The sequence below is a fragment of the Zootoca vivipara genome, chromosome 6, assembly GCF_965207765.1.
Source record: "Zootoca vivipara chromosome 6, rZooViv2.hap1.1, whole genome shotgun sequence".
Lineage (NCBI taxonomy): Eukaryota > Metazoa > Chordata > Lepidosauria > Squamata > Lacertidae > Zootoca > Zootoca vivipara.
The window spans coordinates 63,138,590-63,155,110 of NC_142589.1; the positions used below are offsets into that span (position 1 = coordinate 63,138,590).

At 49.6% G+C, this 16,521-nt stretch overlaps 2 protein-coding genes across 8 annotated transcripts in view; one reads left to right on the top strand and one right to left on the bottom strand.

Moving 5' to 3' along the window:
• Positions 1-4,853, top strand: part of MAP3K6 (mitogen-activated protein kinase kinase kinase 6) — a 46,365-nt gene extending 41,512 nt beyond the window's left edge. For all 4 annotated transcript variants that reach the window (XM_088672387.1, XM_088672388.1, XM_088672389.1 and 1 more), the window contains 5 exons: positions 361-610; positions 1,447-1,556; positions 2,158-2,270; positions 3,270-3,346; positions 4,167-4,853. In XM_088672387.1, coding sequence (XP_088528513.1) covers positions 361-610; positions 1,447-1,556; positions 2,158-2,270; positions 3,270-3,346; positions 4,167-4,311 — 695 coding nt within the window. In that variant the 3' untranslated portion in view covers positions 4,312-4,853. The remainder of the gene's footprint in view (positions 1-360; positions 611-1,446; positions 1,557-2,157; positions 2,271-3,269; positions 3,347-4,166) is intronic.
• SYTL1 (synaptotagmin like 1) overlaps positions 3,783-16,521 on the bottom strand; it is a 33,438-nt gene continuing 20,699 nt past the window's right edge. For all 4 annotated transcript variants that reach the window (XM_035120275.3, XM_035120274.3, XM_060275761.2 and 1 more), the window contains 9 exons: positions 15,796-15,887; positions 14,882-15,010; positions 13,191-13,357; positions 12,644-12,746; positions 11,928-12,089; positions 8,666-8,744; positions 6,794-6,893; positions 5,844-6,049; positions 3,783-5,407 (listed from right to left, as the gene is read on the bottom strand). In XM_035120275.3, coding sequence (XP_034976166.3) covers positions 5,268-5,407; positions 5,844-6,049; positions 6,794-6,893; positions 8,666-8,744; positions 11,928-12,089; positions 12,644-12,746; positions 13,191-13,357; positions 14,882-15,010; positions 15,796-15,887 — 1,178 coding nt within the window. In that variant the 3' untranslated portion in view covers positions 3,783-5,267. The remainder of the gene's footprint in view (positions 5,408-5,843; positions 6,050-6,793; positions 6,894-8,665; positions 8,745-11,927; positions 12,090-12,643; positions 12,747-13,190; positions 13,358-14,881; positions 15,011-15,795; positions 15,888-16,521) is intronic.

Below are 16,521 nucleotides of genomic sequence, written 5' to 3' on the forward strand. Positions count from 1 at the left end.
CAGGTGTTGTTTGTGGTTCTCACCCGTCTCGTTTTATCCTGGGAGGCAGTAACTGGCCCAAGGTCACCCAGGGAGCTGCATGGCTGAGTGGGGATTTGAACCACAGTCTCCCAGATCCTAGGCCAACACTCTCACTGCACCACACGGGATGTTTGTGTGTTGTGTGTGTTCCTGGGACAAATGGTTGGGAATGTGCTTTTTGGACCGAAGGTGCCAGAGAGCAGCTTTGGGGTCCTTCTGCATGCCAGTGCATGCACTCTTACCACTGAGCTGCGGAAGCACCGCAGTCTGCCACTATGTTGGGCAACTGCCTTGCCCACCCTTCGGCCCTCTTCTATCACACACATTTTGCCTTTCCAGAACTCAAGGTGAAGCCATGGTCCTCCCGGGAGGAAGGCCACGAACACGCAAGCCATGAGGAGGAAGAGAGCCTGTTGCCCCAGGGGCTGCAGTCTTTGAAAAGCCAGGACCTTGCCCTCAAGGACAGCATGGACACACCAAGTTCTGGGATCGGCACCACCAGCAGCAGCTGGATGGACTCCCAGCATTCCCTGAATGGCCGTTTACCTCTCATGGCCCAGCTGAATGAGCTTCAGGCAGAGACGAGAAGGTAAGCCCTTTCTGGCTTCCCTCCTCTAGGCTGGGGTGGGGTGAGCAGCAAACGGACAACAGGCCTCTGCCCCATTTTTTGAGAGTTTTAGAGCAGAGCTGGGGCCCTCCAGACTCTGTTGGACTACAACTCCCATCATCCTTGGCCATTGGGCATGCTTGCTGGGGCTGATAGGAGTTGGGGTCCAGCAGCATCTCAAGGAAGCTCCTCCTGCTGTGTGTTAGAATGGTGGTCACCGGTAGTCGCTGGAGTCTAGTTCCGCCCAGCCCCAGCCAGCAAGTCCATTAATGGCACAAGGAGAACCCAGATGGTTCAGGTCAAAGGCCCATCGAGTCCCCACATGCCTTGATGGTAAAACTACCAGAGGAACCTGAACACAGTACCACTCTGGCCAGTGACCTCAGTGGTTGGGGTTAATGGAAATAGTAGTCCAGCAACATCCAGCAGGCACCAGGTTGACTACTCGCTGGCACAGGGTAGTCTTATGCAGCTACATTCAGGGCTCAGCCACAGAAGCTGTAAAGCACAGCAACCTGTTTTCAGTGCCAATGTTTGGCCTTTGAAATATGTGTCATAGCGTTAAAGGAGAGTGTGTCCGAGCATGTGCGGAATCCACACATCACCTGGGCTTAATCCCAGCCACTCCTCCTAAGTAGGACGAGAATTTTTAGGGCAGAGGATGTGACTGCCCTGGCAGCCAGGAACACCAACATCTCAAATGCAACCTACTTGTTCGCAGTTGGACACACTAGCAGAGCAATCCGACCCCCACTCTAATCTTTTTATGCATGCACTTGCAAGCAAGTTCACTCTCTAACCCTTTCTGGCCCTGCCAGGCTGCAGTGGGAGCTGATGAAGAAGGAGCGGGAATGCCAGAAGCTTCTTCAGGAGGCATTGTGGAGTGTGGAAGCAGATTCCTGGGCTCTAAGAGGAGCCAAGCTGAGAGGTGAGGTCTCTGGCACCAGGAGGCTCAGGCTGGAATCGGCACCTGAGCTTGCTCCATCCTGAGTAGCTGTAAGCAGAGCTATGCAACCTCTGTGCTAAACAAGTTGAAATTATATACCCAGCCAAAATTGAGAAAAGCCTAATTTTGAAACTGTGGGAACATTGGAAACTGCCTTATGCCAAGTCAGACTATTAGTTCATCTAGCTTGGTGCCGTCTACACTGACTGGCAGCAGCTCTCGCCACCAGTATCCTGTTCTGTGCTTGTGCAACATCACACACAGATATGGAGTGATACATATGCACAGGAGTATGGAATAGGACAATGTGTTTGTGCGCTCACACACACTTCATTCTTCCTCTTCTCCAGGCATTGGAGATGTGTGTGGCATCTTTATCCCCGTTCCACCATCTTATTCTCTCCCCCCTCCCCCTGATCCCCACAAGGGGCAGCAGTTTGGGTGCCTTTCAGAATCAAAACGCATCTAAAGCAAGGTGCTGTGGGAATATCACACTTTATGGTTTTAGGAAGCAGAAGTTGGTCACACAAGGCACTGAAGAAACCTTTTAAAAACCTCTTCCTTTTTTCACCTGCTTTCCCAGGAGACACTACTTCCCCATTGCATTCCTGGGAGAGAGAAGAAGAAGAGACTGCAGATCCCATCCTCGCCGAGTGGTTGGAAAAACATGGGGCTGACAAAGCCACAATTGCAACGGTAGATTCCTTTTTGGAGGGGGGCGTTTTAAGCATCGGCTCCTGGCTCCATGGTTTGGCCCAGCCTCCAGGCAGAAGTGCCTGCTTTTAAATGCAGTTGGTAGGGGTGGGGGAAGGGAATGTCATTGGGTTGGCTTAACTCAGAAGGGACATTTTTTCTGGGAGAGTTTCAGAAAAGAGCAGCCGAAATTATCAAGGGGTTGGAGCAACTCTCCTGTGAAGAAAAGTTCTGGGGCTTTTTAATTTGGGCAGGCAGGGGCAAGATGAGTAAGCAGGGGCATAGTAGATGTGTGTAAAGACATGCATGGTGTAGAAAAAATAGATTAAACGTTTTTCTCCCTCTTTCATAATACTAGAACCTGGGGCTCTTCAATGAAGTTGAATGTTGGGAAACTTAGGGCAGACAAAAGGAAGTTATTCTTCACGCAAGTTAGAGAATTTGCTCCCATGGGATGTGGTGTTGGTCACTAGCGGGGATGGCCGTAAAAGTGGATTACACAAGTTCATGGGAAGCTAGGCTATCAACAGTCTATGTACTGACTCATAGTCAGAAGCAGTTTCTGGAAATCACAAGTGGGTGTTTTCTCCAAGCAGCTGGTTGGTCATCTTGAGAGTCAGTGCCTTTTCTGCGGTGCCTCCCCATTTGTGGAATGCTGTCCCTGAGGAGGTTCGCCTGGTGCCTTTATTACATATCTTTAGGTGCCACACGAAAATATTACTCTGTGGCTAATTAAACTGTCTCTGGCCTTTAAAACTGAGGAGAGGTATGGTTTTTGTTTGTGACTGTGTTATGTATTTTTGAGGTTTTATATTGTAAACAGCCTCGTGATCCTTGGATGAAGGGCAATATAGACAGTTGATAAGAATAAATAAGAATAATAATTGCACAACACTCTTCCTCAGCCAGAGAGGTGGTTTCTCTGGAGTGGGTAGGTGTCTGTCACCTTCCCTGTTCTCTGGCCAGCCACAGCTAAAGCAATTGCATTTCTCTCTTTCCTAGCTCTCACACCATGGCTTCACCCTGCCTGACTTGCTCAACTGTGCTACGCCTGACGACCTCCGGTACACCCGTATCAGGTAGGTGAGAGGCAGCTTAGGTGGGCAGGTAGGGGCGATTAAGAAATTAATTGAGTCTGGGTTGCAAAATGGACTTCCCAGATCTGTACCTTCCTCACTGAAGTCTGGGCGGTGAGTCGACGGCTGCCTTTGTGCAGCGCATTCCTCCACACTTTTTAATAAAGCATTCAAATGGGGCTGCTGCAAATGCAGAGTCCACGGGGCAGCCATGTGTTTTCCTTGTACACAATTCCATGAGAAGGGGATAGTGCATAATTACATCCCGCTGTTCCCCTGAGTAGTTTTGGCTCCATTTTCAACACAACACAGAAGAGTCGCCATCAGATCTAGTAAGGCACTTATGTTGGCTCCTCTCCCCCAAAAGGCAGCTCTCCTTTCTCACCACTCTGCAGAACCCATGATTAAAAAAAAACCATCCAAACTTCTGCCTGCATGATTATTTTAAGCAGAATTTGTTTATTTTTTGCTATTTATTATAGTTACGGAATTTAGTTGCAGTTAGCCCAGGAGGGAGGCCTGGAACCTGAGTATCCATGCTCAGAGGGATTGCAATCTAAGTGCTGCTACCTCTTATAAAGCTGAAACCCCATTATCATTGAGGCTACTTAGGAAGCAGCAGCTGACAGGTTAAGGCACTTGATTCAAGTTGTGTACAAAGCATCACCGCCTTGTGTCTAGTTGAGTTCTGAGTGGTCCAGGTGTTTGGATGGCATCTTCTGTGCCCTGTCACTTGGAGCACTGCAAGTCACGTTGGCTGAACGACCTGAGAGGCGCAATATAGCATGTTCACCATCTGAATCTTTCTATGTTTTCTTGGCAGAGGGGGGATGGTGTGCCGCCTCTGGAAAGCCATCTTGGAGCATCGGCAAACACTCGGCCAGAAGTTACAGCCCGAAGTGGAGCGAGAGCCAGGCCAAGGGAAGCCCTTAATCCGCCTGGAGGACAGCAGGCTCTGGTTGGCATAAACCTTCTTCCCCAGAAGTAAGCAGAGGATTCCAGACTTGCCCTCACACAGAGGTGATGTGAACTGACTTTCCATTTATCCCTTGAGTGATGGTGATGGGGAAGGTGGTACTGCTCTATTCTGGCACCTCAAGCAAAGCACGTCTGGAGGAGAGGATTTCTGTGGCACTGCCAAAATCTGCAGTTCTCTCTCGGCTTGAGACAAAGGAAGACAAAGGGTGCTTTGTCCTGTGACCTGGATTAGAGAGGTAGGGAGATTCTGAGCTACCCTGCAAGAGGTGGAAGGTTGCTTCAGAGTCAGCAGTGGGAAAAGCCCCGATTGCATCGTTCACAGCTGTGCTGGACTGCGATTCTTCTCTGGCCTGCTGCAGAAAACATGGCTCCAGGAGTCATTAGTGTAGCAGCCTTTGAGGCTGGGAAATGATACTCTGGGTGTTCCACTGGACGGCAGAAAGGAAACGGTGGGATTCTTCAGGTTTTGCCGTAATACCAACAAGGATGGAAATGCAATGCCCGGGATGGAGGAAGTAAATAAAGGTTTTTTTTAACAAAGCATGACACTGCCTCTTGTCAATGTCGATAGCATGTGGAGGAGATCAGGGAGGCGATGTGACATAGCGACAGCATGGTTCTTGTCATGGGGCATCTTTTGGTCTCCCCTAAAGTACAGTGTGAAAACCATCGCAAGGCCTTCAAAGAACTCCCTTTTAAGAGTTAGACCTGCTCACCTCCCTCCTTAAGTCTGAGAGAGCAGCCAGCCCAGGCTGAACTTGCCCATGGGCTCCTGGCGCCAAATCTATTTTTCCCCTGCCAGGGGCTGCCCTTCAGCAACCACTGTGGTTGCAAGTCCTACAGAGACTCTGGGCCTGTTCATTTGCATCCAGTAGGCTGCTGCTGGGGAAGCCAATCAGCTTTTCCTCCATCATCCCAAGAATGGGTGTCCTGCTGTAGTTTGGGATTAAGTCCTAGGGTTCAAGTTGGTCCTCAAAGGAAGGCTCGCTTCCACCCACTGCCCAGGCTGCTTGAATACCATCTCCCAGGCGTGGCGCTCCTCTTCCGTCGAATCCATCCAGGAGACTGGCAGGCCGTAGCTGTTCCCTGTGTGGAAGCAGAAGGGCTCTGAATCAGGCACCCGGGGCCCACTTGCTTGTAGTGACCATCAGACAGAAATGTGGCATTTCTGGGCACCCTCTGCCCTGCCCACCTCTCCATTAAACAATTCCCCCTCCAATACTCTCATCACCTCTTGGTGGGAACCCTTTACATTTCCCACAACACTCAGCCATTGTGGAAAGTTAAAAGAGAGTGTCTCTGGCCCCCCTCTCCACTGCCAACCAGAACTCTGTTACTGTTTAACCAGGCCTACATAACCCAACTGAGGGATTGGGGGACATTGTACTAAGGGCCCCCTCTAATCTGGAATCCAGCACCTGGCTCATTTCCCCTCCCTCAATAAGGTGCAGATTCAAAACACACACACAAACACAGTCTAAAACTCAAAACCCAACATTCCCACAACACGCTGCTGCCTCACCGGTGCCAAGGCTGAGCCGGATGCCTCCGAGCTGCTGCTTAGAGAATGTCTCTTGGTCCCAGATGGTGAACTCTGCACATGCCTCAGCCAAGTCCTTGGCCTGGAACCCATCATAAACCATGGTGTGGTTGAAAGTGGGGCTGAGGCTCTTCTTCACGATGCGGGTCCTCTGCCGGCTCACCTTGCTGTCATCAGGGAGGATGTAGCTGCAAGGGGAGGCAAGGAAGGTTCTGCAGCTTAGTGGCTAGAGGACCTGCTTTGACTGCAGGCTCAAGCCCTTCATCTTCAGGTAGGACTGGGAGAGAACCCAGCGCAGGGGATGGACTGTAGTTCAGAAGGTTCCTCCTTGGAAACAAAAAGACTCCCTGCAAATAGAAAACTAGCCAGGCAAGGAGAGCAGGCCCACCAGAGCTGTTTCCCTGCTGTGCTGGTTTTCTATAGGCAAGGAGCTCATTCTAAAAACCAAACTGTGATTGCCCACTCAGAGTCCAAAGCGGGAAATGTGCACTTGTACACATACATGAGGCCGCATGCAATGCCCTGCTTAGCACTTGAACCACCCCTTCCCCTCCATTAACCCTAGCCCCTTCCCCACTGCAAGAGGGCTTAAGGACAATTCCAGATTGCTGCTATTTGTGGATGGGATCCAATCACATCCTGGCAAATCCAGATTGCCTAATTAAGAGCTGATTTGGTGCTGTTGGCAACAACCCTCTTCCCCATTCCAAAATCTGGCTTTTTGCAACAAGGAAAGTGATGGCGAAATTCACTGGGAAGTGTGGGATGGCAACGGCTTGACGCAACATTGCATAATGCACACCAGTCAGAATGAATGCTCAATAAATAACCGGCATTAACTGAGCTCCCCTTTGCATGCTGTGCAAACAGATCAGGATGCATGCTCAATAGACAGGTCATCTGGCAGAGACCCAAGAGCAACAGGCACTTACCACTGAACGAACGAGTCTGCTGTGCTGCCCCGCTGGGGAATGATGTTCTGCGCATCCTTCACCCAGATGTGAAGCTCGCCAGTGGGAGGAAGCCCTTCCCCTGAAAGAAAGCCGCGGCAATGAGGGTGGATTCAAAGGCCAAGCACCATCTCTTCCGACCCAACACCTGCCGAATTTTAGATCCAATCCTTCTGGTAGCTGGAATCTCCTGCTGACAGCTGGATCCAAGACAGATGAAACTGCTATTGGTTCTTAAGCTGATTAAAGCCCTAAATCAGGGATGGGGAACTTGTGGTCTCCAAATGCTGCTGGAATTTAATATCTGTCAACCCTGACCATTAGCCATGCTGGTCCGGGGTTAAGGGAGTCCCAAAAATATCTGGTTCTCCACCCCTACCCTAAGTGGCTTGGGACCAGGGTACTTGGAAGGTCACTCGACCCCATATGAACCTTTTCAAGCAGCTGACATCACTGAGAGGAGGTAGACCATACCTGCAGAGGTTAGGTAGGTGACCAGTCCTGTAGTTTCATGGATAGACTAGTTCCCTCCCTAGTGAGATCTGCTTGATGCCTTCGTCATTACCTTTGAGTATCGGGCAAAGCCTGTCCTATTATTTACTTAGCCTTCTGCTGGGTTGCTCTGTCTGCTCCTAGCCAAACTGCTGCATTTATGGTTGCTATTTATGTAGAACGATACCTTCTCTCGATTTTAACTGTGGCATTTGGTTTTTATTATACCAATGTTTTTATGAGGGGTTTTTTTTGTTTTTGTTTTGGTCAAGGCGCCGTGAATGCCAAGTACAGCAGAAAGGCAATACCCCTAAAGAAGGGCCATATCTTGGTTGGAGACCATCCGCCAAGGATCCATGCAGAAAGTCCCAGGTAGGGCTGGGAGAGAACCCTGCCTGAAACCCCAGAGAGCTGCTGCCACTCCGTGTGAACAACACTGAGTTAGGCAGACAAAGGCCTGACTCAGTATAAGGCAGGTGCCTATGTTCCACACACACATTTGAAACAAATACATAATTGCCCAATTCAGATAATCCCTCAGAACACAATTTAGGTCAATGGGACTGTAGCCACATCAGGACCTCTCTGGGACATTCCATTCCCTGATTCTATCTGCCTATTCTTTCCTTCTCTCCCTTTTTCTAGCTTTTTTACAAGTTACTCTGCTGAACTGTCCAATAAGGAAAATGGATGGAGGAGTGGTATGTAAATATAATAAACAAAATCGCTTTGGGCTTCCAATAGTCCAGCTAATATAGGCGAAGGCACAGAGATGGCGGGTGAACATTTGGCATGTTGTCTTCGCAAAGACACCAGACCAACCGAATTCCTTTGCTGTCAATAATATGTAAGACAGCAACAACAACTCACCCTTGCACCCAATGTACACGGCAGATCCTCCGTCATCAAGACTTTTCTGTCTACAAGCCTCTATAGCAGGCATCCCCAAACTCGGCCCTCCAGATGTTTTGGGACTATAACTCCCATCATCCGTAGCTAACAGGACCAGTGGTCAAGGATGATGGGATTTGTAGTCCCAAAACATCTGGAGGGCCGAGTTTGGGGGTGCCTGCTCTGTAGGGTTGAAGGAAGTTAGGATTCCTCCAGCTTCCCCCAGCCTCTCACCTCCCAGCACCTTTCCCTTAAGTCTTAGATTCTGGAACATCATTTTGGTTTGTGGCTGGCTGATTCCCATATTGCTTTAAGAATCCCCCCCCCCCCCGGCCAAGTCAAATTGGGCTAATAAATGTCCACCGGCCAGGTCGGGGGAGGGGCTTGCAGAAATCTTCCCACCCCAATCCAAAAACCCAGAGGGTGGTGCTGCTGTTGGGAGGCCTGGAAGAAACAGGGCCTTGATCTCACCTCCAGATCCAGCCGGGATGAACTTCAATGCCAGGTTGAGGATGCCACGGCTGCAGAGAGCATCAGGAGTGACTGGGGTCTGGGAAAGAAGCAAAGGAAATCCATCACAAAAGGTGGGGGGTGGGAGAAAAACTCCTGTGTCACTTCCTCCCTCTGTGATGGAACAGCAACACCCACATGGGAGGTTCCTGCATGGTCAATAGGACATCTTGCATTAAACATTTTGCAATTAAAAGAGTAGAGGATGGTCTGTAGCTTAGCGGAAGAGCATCCACCCTGTATGCAGAAGGTTCCAGCTTCAATCTCCAGGTAAGGCAAGCCATGTCCCTGGCCTGGAATACAGGAGAGCTGCTGCCAGTCAGAGTAGAAAGTATTGAGCTAGCTGCTAGACTGAACAACGGGCTGACTCGGTATAAAGTAGTTTCCTATATGCCTTTGGCACAGAAAGCTATTAGCATATTCTTAAAATCAAAAGAGAAGGAAGAAACTCAGGAAAAGCAAATGCCACCCTGCATAGCCACTAGACTTCTCAGAGGGGGCATATCAAAGGGTGCAAAGTCAAGGCTCAGACTCCCATCTAACGCCACACTTTAAGGGGGGGAGCGCACTGGCAGGAAACCTGATGTGCGTCCGCCCTGGCTCAGTCCCCTGCATCTCTAGTTAGAAGGCCCAGGCAACAGGTAGGATGGGACAGACCTCTTCATGAGACCCTGCCAGCAGACTAGGAGAACCAATGATCTGACCTGGTTTATCGCATAAACACATACAGTAATATCCTTGCTGGAGTACGGTGCTTGCTGGAGGCCCATACTGAGAAAGGCATGTGGAATGATGGACTAAGGCTCCCCCTTGCTACTCTTTGAGATGAATGTAAGATGAGTCTTGTGGGATCCCGCCAGTCACCCATCTAGTCCAGCATCCTGTGGTCAACCAGGATGCTTATGGGAAGCCTGCAAGTTGGACCCGAGGGCAGGAGCCCTCTCCCATCCTGCTCCAAAGCATACTTATGCTCCGTAAGTTTGACCCGTATTCTTTCAAAGCCATCCACTTTCTAACATTCTTCCTGAAACTTCTGTTGCTATTCAGTCCGGACTCCAGAGAATCTGGTGTGGTGGTTCGAGTGCTGGGAGACCAGGGCTCAGCCATGAGCCCACTGGGCAGCCCATTCACCAGCTCTCAGCCTAACCTAACTCACAGGTAGGGTTGCCAGACTGAATAGAGGACAGGACTTCTGTGCCTTTAATTGCCCTGCTCTCTTTTGTGTCTGAAACCTTAAAGAGAAACCAGCAGACCCCTTGTTTAATTTCCAAGCAATTAAAGGCACAGAAGTCCTGTCCTCTATTGAGTCTGGCAACCCTACTCAAAGGTCTGTTTTGAGGAGAAAATGGGGAGCGGGGAGAACTGAAGCTTCTTGGAGGAAAGATGGGAGATAGATAGAACAATAAACACAAAGAGCATTCTTTCGCCTCCTCTTGTGATGGCAGCTCTGAATCAAAGAGATACCCCTTGAGGGGCCAAGATTTGGCCTGGGCCTGGGCCTTCAGTTGCTGACCCATACAGCAGCAAAAAGCCCTGGGTGTTTAAGAAAGGAGAACAAAGCTTTAATCACCCTCTAGTTTAAGACGCAATGATGGGACAGGCCAAGCCTTGAGTGTTGTCTTGAGTATTGTACTGGGCGATTTTCCAGAAGCAGGTTTTGAAATGCTCAAGAGGAAGAGGTGCATTTGGGGCGGGGAGAAAAAGTACGTGACAGTTTGTGGGGGTTTACGCAACGGCTCTCCGAGACCGATTGCACCAGCTTACTGATGCAGCAAGCCCTTTCGATTATTGTGGAATGAGCACAGCTGCCGCTAGGGTTGCAGGGATGACTTGCATCGCACTGAGCCCTTCACAGACACACCTTTCCATCATGGGGATCAAGGGAGTTGCTAAACGCAGCTATCATCACCAGCCTGGACGGCTTTAAAAGGGAATGAGGCGAACTCACGGGAGGATAAGGCTTCCCACCCGCAGCCTTCCGTTCTGCTCAATGCACTATATCACAGTTGTGGCACCCCCTAGGCCCAGCACCCCATGCAGTGCAATCGGTTATGCCGTCTTAAACCCTCCTGTGTCCACCTCCACAGTCTACCTGCAGTAGTGCATGAGCCTGAGTGAACTGGCTTTGGGGAGAGGTGACATTTCCAACACTGCTTGCAAAACAAATGGGAAACCAGGGCCCAGTTCGTTCTCAATATGGCATAAAGCAGGCATCCCCAAACTGCAGCCCTCCAGATGTTTTGGCCTACAACTCCCATGATCCCTAGCTAACAGGACCAGTGGTCGGGGAAGATGGGAATTGTAGTCCAAAACATCTGGAGGGCCGAAGTTTGGGGATGCCTGGCATAAAGCCTGTGGCTGGGAGAAAAAAAAGTGGCCCCACCCATTTTAGGCTATGGCTGTGCCCACTGCCAGCTTGCACCCCACTACACAGACACACAAATCCTCCCCCCCCCTCAGGTCATGTGTCACTCAAGTGTTGCCCAGCCCTGGGTTAAATGTGTTGGAAACACGAAGCAGAGATGACTCCGTGTGTGACACAGGGATAATTCTGTAACTGGTCTGGATGACCGCAGACTCCGATTGGCTGCATGTTCTAGCCAGTCTGGGAGTTAGCTGTCAGTGGATAATTTAATAATAATAATAATTTGAAGCCAGAAATTGATTGAGACCTGAAAGTTGGAGGAGATGGGAGGAAAAAGTTGTTCGGAGTAGTTTCTCCCCTGACCTAGGAAAGACAAGCTCCATATTCTGTTCAGCTTGTTAGCGGTAAACTGTGACCAGTTTCTTTTCTCCCTGAACTCCGTCTGCTTTCTCCCAGTCACTCTGCTAGCAAAAGAGGTGTCCAAATGGGCGCAGTCATAGCTCAGTGACACAGCAACTGCTCTGAATGCAGAGGGTTCCAGGCCCAACCCCTGTGGTTGCCAGACAGGACTGGGAGAGGACCCTGGCCTGAAACACTGAAGAGCTGTTGCCAGTCACTGCTGAGCTGGATAGAGCCATGGTTGGACTCAGTATAAAGCAGCACCCTAGTAAGCTAAAAATGAGGGAGTTGGGCAAAAATGGAAAATGTGTGAGCCGCCATCAGTGAAATAGGTTGAGGGAACTGTTGCCAGGACCATTGGTTGCTGTAGTTTTGCTTGTTTGCCTTACGACAGAATTGTTTAGATGTTTATTGGTCTTGTTTATACCATTTTGCAATTTCTGTATGGAGGAAACTCACCCTAGGCTGGAGGTTGAACCACTGAGGACTCGTGTTGCTCCAGTCCCAGGAATTCAACACAATCTCCACTTCTCCCATGAAGAGGTTTCGGCTCAAGGCATCGTGATGCCAGACGGAGAGGTTCAGGATCCGGCCCTGGAGATCAGCTTTATCAATCTTGTACTGCAAAGCCAGGAATGTTGCCGGAGGGCAGGAAGAGAAGGAAGAAAAGGGAGAATAAAACAAACCAATGGGAACTAGCCTAACCCACCCTTCTGCAAGTTAAGTTCGTAAGATATAGTCCTGCCGCCTGGTGCAGCCAAGCCCTCTTTTGCCTGGGGGTAGTCTGGATATTTAAAGAGTGGTATCCTATTCGCTGTCTGGCATTCCCTTCTCCGGAACATATGCCCCGTTCCTTCAACCCATCCTCACAGTACTCTTTTCCCATACCCCATTGACTGTCTTCCTTGCAGTCCTCTGAACCCTTTCCAGTTCACACAGGCCCATGCAGAGCTTGTCTGAGGCCCAGGGCAGGAGTCCCCCATCGGCTGGGGAAAACGGCATTCTTGGCATGACAATGTAAGTCCAGCAGACCCCTGGCAAGGCCCCCCCCCAGCCAACTTAGCCCTCCAAGGCCCAGGGCAAGTGTACCTGGCTGCCCCTCTCTCTGCATGGGACTGAATTTATCCATATCCTCCGTACAGTGCTCACACACCACTAGGAGATACAACCCTCACCTTAAGGGTCTCGTTGAAGATGGGATCTAGGCTCCTCTTCTTGACAGCAGTTTTTCTCTTACTGTGATTGGATTTGTCAGGAAGGAGGTAGGACTTGACGTACCTGGGAGGAAGAGGGCAGAGCAGCGGTGTAAATGCTACTTTGGTGTGTTTATATAGGCTAATTTCTACATGCAATCACATAGGTTCCATCCAGACAAGCAAGAGGCGTCATCAGACATTCCAGCCAGGCAAAAACTATTGGGGCGCAAAGCAGGGCTGGGGAGAGGGCCAAACAGAAAGGGCTTGAGGGCCCCATTTGGCCCCTGGGTTTGGTGTTCCCTGAACCTGCTCTATAAACCCACCCGCAATACTTTTGCTGCTTGGCTAGATCAAGGGAGTTGCACGGAAGCCGACAAGTGACAGCTAAGAAGAGCAAGCAGAGGTTGGGTGGCCATCTGTGTCATGGGTGTTTTAGCTGAGATTCCTGCATTGTAGGGGGTTGGACTAGATGACCCTTGGTGCCCCTTCCAACTCTACAATTCTAAGCCCCCAACCCCAAACCTACGGATCCGATCGCTGCTTCTTGGCTTCAGCCAAGTCTCGGCACTGGATGACTTGAATATGCAGCGCCTTCTTCCTGGAGTCATACTGCAGGGAGAACTGGATGCAGCCGCGGACGTCCACATTTCCAACATCGTTGTCGCTGAACACGCTCATCATGCTGCCACTCATCTGCAACAAAGCAGGCGGGATCAGGGTCAAAACAGGAAGAGGCAGGATCCCAACAGAGAGCATGGATGAGGGACAGGAGAGCAGGGGATTCCGGGATGAGCCCAGAGCTCTCCATAATGAGCCTTCACAGGCAAAAATGAAAGAGACCCTATAAAAGTGCTCATGATTCCCAAGTGTACCCTGTGCAAAGGAGTCCTGCTCTTGGTTGCCATAAAATACTTCGTCACTCGTTAAGAAACAAAAGGGGGGGGTAATCCTTGGTGTGAGCAGAGGGGAAATGCAAATCTGACTTCTGAAACTAGAAATCTATTCCTCTAAGCCCGATGGGCCTTTGGAGCCAATTTATTTTCTGTAGCCTTAACGGCAATTTCCACAGGGATTTCTGAAATAAAACTTTTTCTATTCACCAATCAGATGCCTACCCCACGGCAGGTGACAACCTCCCTTTAAAAGGGTGCGTAGCTCAGTCGGCAGAGCATGAGACTCTTAATCTCAGGGTCGTGGGTTTGAGCCCCACGCTGGGCAAAAGATTCCTGCATTGCAGCTGATTCGACTAGATGACCCTTATGGTCCCTTCCAGCTCTACAGTTCTATGATTCAATGGTTTTCTTTGTACAGTTTTGTCTCCTTCTACCCTCACTGCCCTACCTTTTAAAAAAAAAATCTGTGCTTTTACTTCCAAAAGAGAAGATCCTCCTGGAGACTAGCAATGGACAGAATTACCTCTTTTGGTTTTTCTCTATTTCTGTATTTTTCCAATCTTAAATTCAGTGCGCCCCATTTCCACATCAGTCTGCTTTTTTTTTAAAGTCCATGTGAAAAATGCCTAGCATACACATTCGTCCAAGAAATTTCCCCTAATATAATGTATTTGTGTGTGTCATGTTCATTTATGCACTTTTGCGCACACTTCCCAATTGTATGAACTGTGGGGTTGGTGGCAAGGACAATGACAGATCAGAGGAGGGAGGAAGCTGGGAGGTGGAAGACATAGGAGGCTTGAGTGAAGAAGAAGACCCAGAGGCAGGGAGCCCTCCAAATACAGGACTGGGTGCAGAGGGACACAATTTGAGTTCAGGATCTGAAGGAGAGGACAGGGAGGACATTGTGACAGCTTCACAGTCCCTCTGCATTGAGCTCCCCTTCTCCCTTGACTCCAAGGTCACACAGAACATAGCCGAACAGAAAGCTAGAAAAGCCGGGGGGGGGGTTGAGCTCCTACCTTCTAGAATTTGCATCTGCTTGGAAGACATCCAGAAGAGAAGGTTTAGAACAGGGGGTGGCAAAGCTTACCGGGCATGGGCCAGATCACTCCCACCGGGCCAGACCGGTGCAGCGTGATACCAGAATTCGCTTCTGCGCATGCCCAGATGCTGAAAATCGTGCCTGCGCAGAAGCGATTTTCGGCATCTGGGCATGCGCAGAAGCGATTTCCAGAGGCTTGGAAGAGTCCCTGCGCTGCACTACTAAAAGCTGCCCCTGTCACTGAGCTACTGCTCCTCTCACCCCTCCCCAGTCACATACTGTGGATGAGCTTAGACTGGAAAACGAGGAACTGGTGCTCATCAGTTTATTCCGGGAACCCATTGCATTGTTCTTTGGAGGTGATGTATCCAAAGTGCTTTCCTGGCCATTTTCAAGACTCTCGTTGCTCTAAGGATGCAAAAGACAAGGTAGACAACAGCTCAGTTGGTAGAGTATGAGACTCTTCACCTCACCACACCACACCTCACCACATGGGTTTGAGCCCCACATTGGACAAAAATATTCCTGCCTTGCAGGGGGTTGGACTAGATGACCCTTAAGAGTTCCTTCCAACTCTATGACTCTAGGAAAACAATTAGGAAAACGGGAGTTTATCCTCACAGCCTTCCTACAATGTAGCACCTATGAATAACAAGGCAATTTCTGGACTTTTGAATTGCAGGACACCACTGAGTAAGAGAGCTACTCAAATACCAATGCTGCAGGCAGAGCTGAACTTTCCGTTCTGCAGGAGTGATTTTTTTAAACAACAACCCTCAACCTTTCCAGTAGAAGGACAGGTTGTTCCCAATTTTCCAGGCTGGGAATTGAGGCAGAGAAAAGTCTATAATTCTATGATGACATAAACAAAACAGCCCTCAGTTTCTCCATGACAGAGCATAAATCTTAACCCAGAGTCTCAAGTCCTATGCACATGACAGGACACATGATGGCTTTTACTTGGCTTGTGTTTCCTCAGGCCTCTATTTAGAGTACACAGTGCTCAAATCAAGGGTGGGGAGCCTGTGGCCCTCTAGATAGTGCTGGACTACAACTCCCATCATTCCTGGCCACTGGCTTTGCAGGATGAGGCTGATGGGAGCTGTAGTCTAACAACATCTGGAGGGCTGCAGGCTGCCCACCCCTGGGTCCAGAGGGAAGATGTTATTCACTTGCCTAGCAACACCTCCTACCTGCATGGTGACCATGATGGCTGGCACTCTGATGTTCTGCTGGTCCTCTTCTCCAGTCTCTGAGCTGAGGCTACTAAACGAGTCGCTTGTCTCTGCATTAAAAGACAGGGTCATTAGGGAGGGATAGAAACTCAGTTCTGTGCAAGATTGAAATAGAACAAATACATAGCAAGGCATCATGCTTCCAAGCATCCAAAGAGCTTCAGAAACACCGTCTTCTTGCTATGCTTACAACAACCCAGTAGGCGACTCCTATAATACTGCTGAAGGACTGAGGCTAAGAGGCTGTGGCATTATCAAGCCACTTCACCATGAATGGTCTGTGGTGAAATTCGAACCAGTGTCTTCCTGATGGGTAGCTCAATCAGCCATGATGCTGTACAAGGCAGTAAATTGCAGGAGCCTGAGAACCTCAGCTTCACTGTGCTGCATGTCACACACACCTTTCAGGGAGGCAGAACTGAATTAAAGTGTGCTGCAACCTGCCCTGGGTCTTCAGAAATCACCATCTCAATAATAGTCCAGTTTGCTTAACCTCTGCTTTTCCTCACGCATGCACACACTATGTGAGTAGTATTCAACTATGTGTTACTCAGGGTAGACCCATCATAATTAATGAACATGGTCAAGTTAGGCACATGAATTTCAATGGGTCTACTCTTGAGTAAAATGTAGTTGAATACCACCCTGTGTGTGGTGGTGCTGTTGTTGATGCTGTTATTTTAC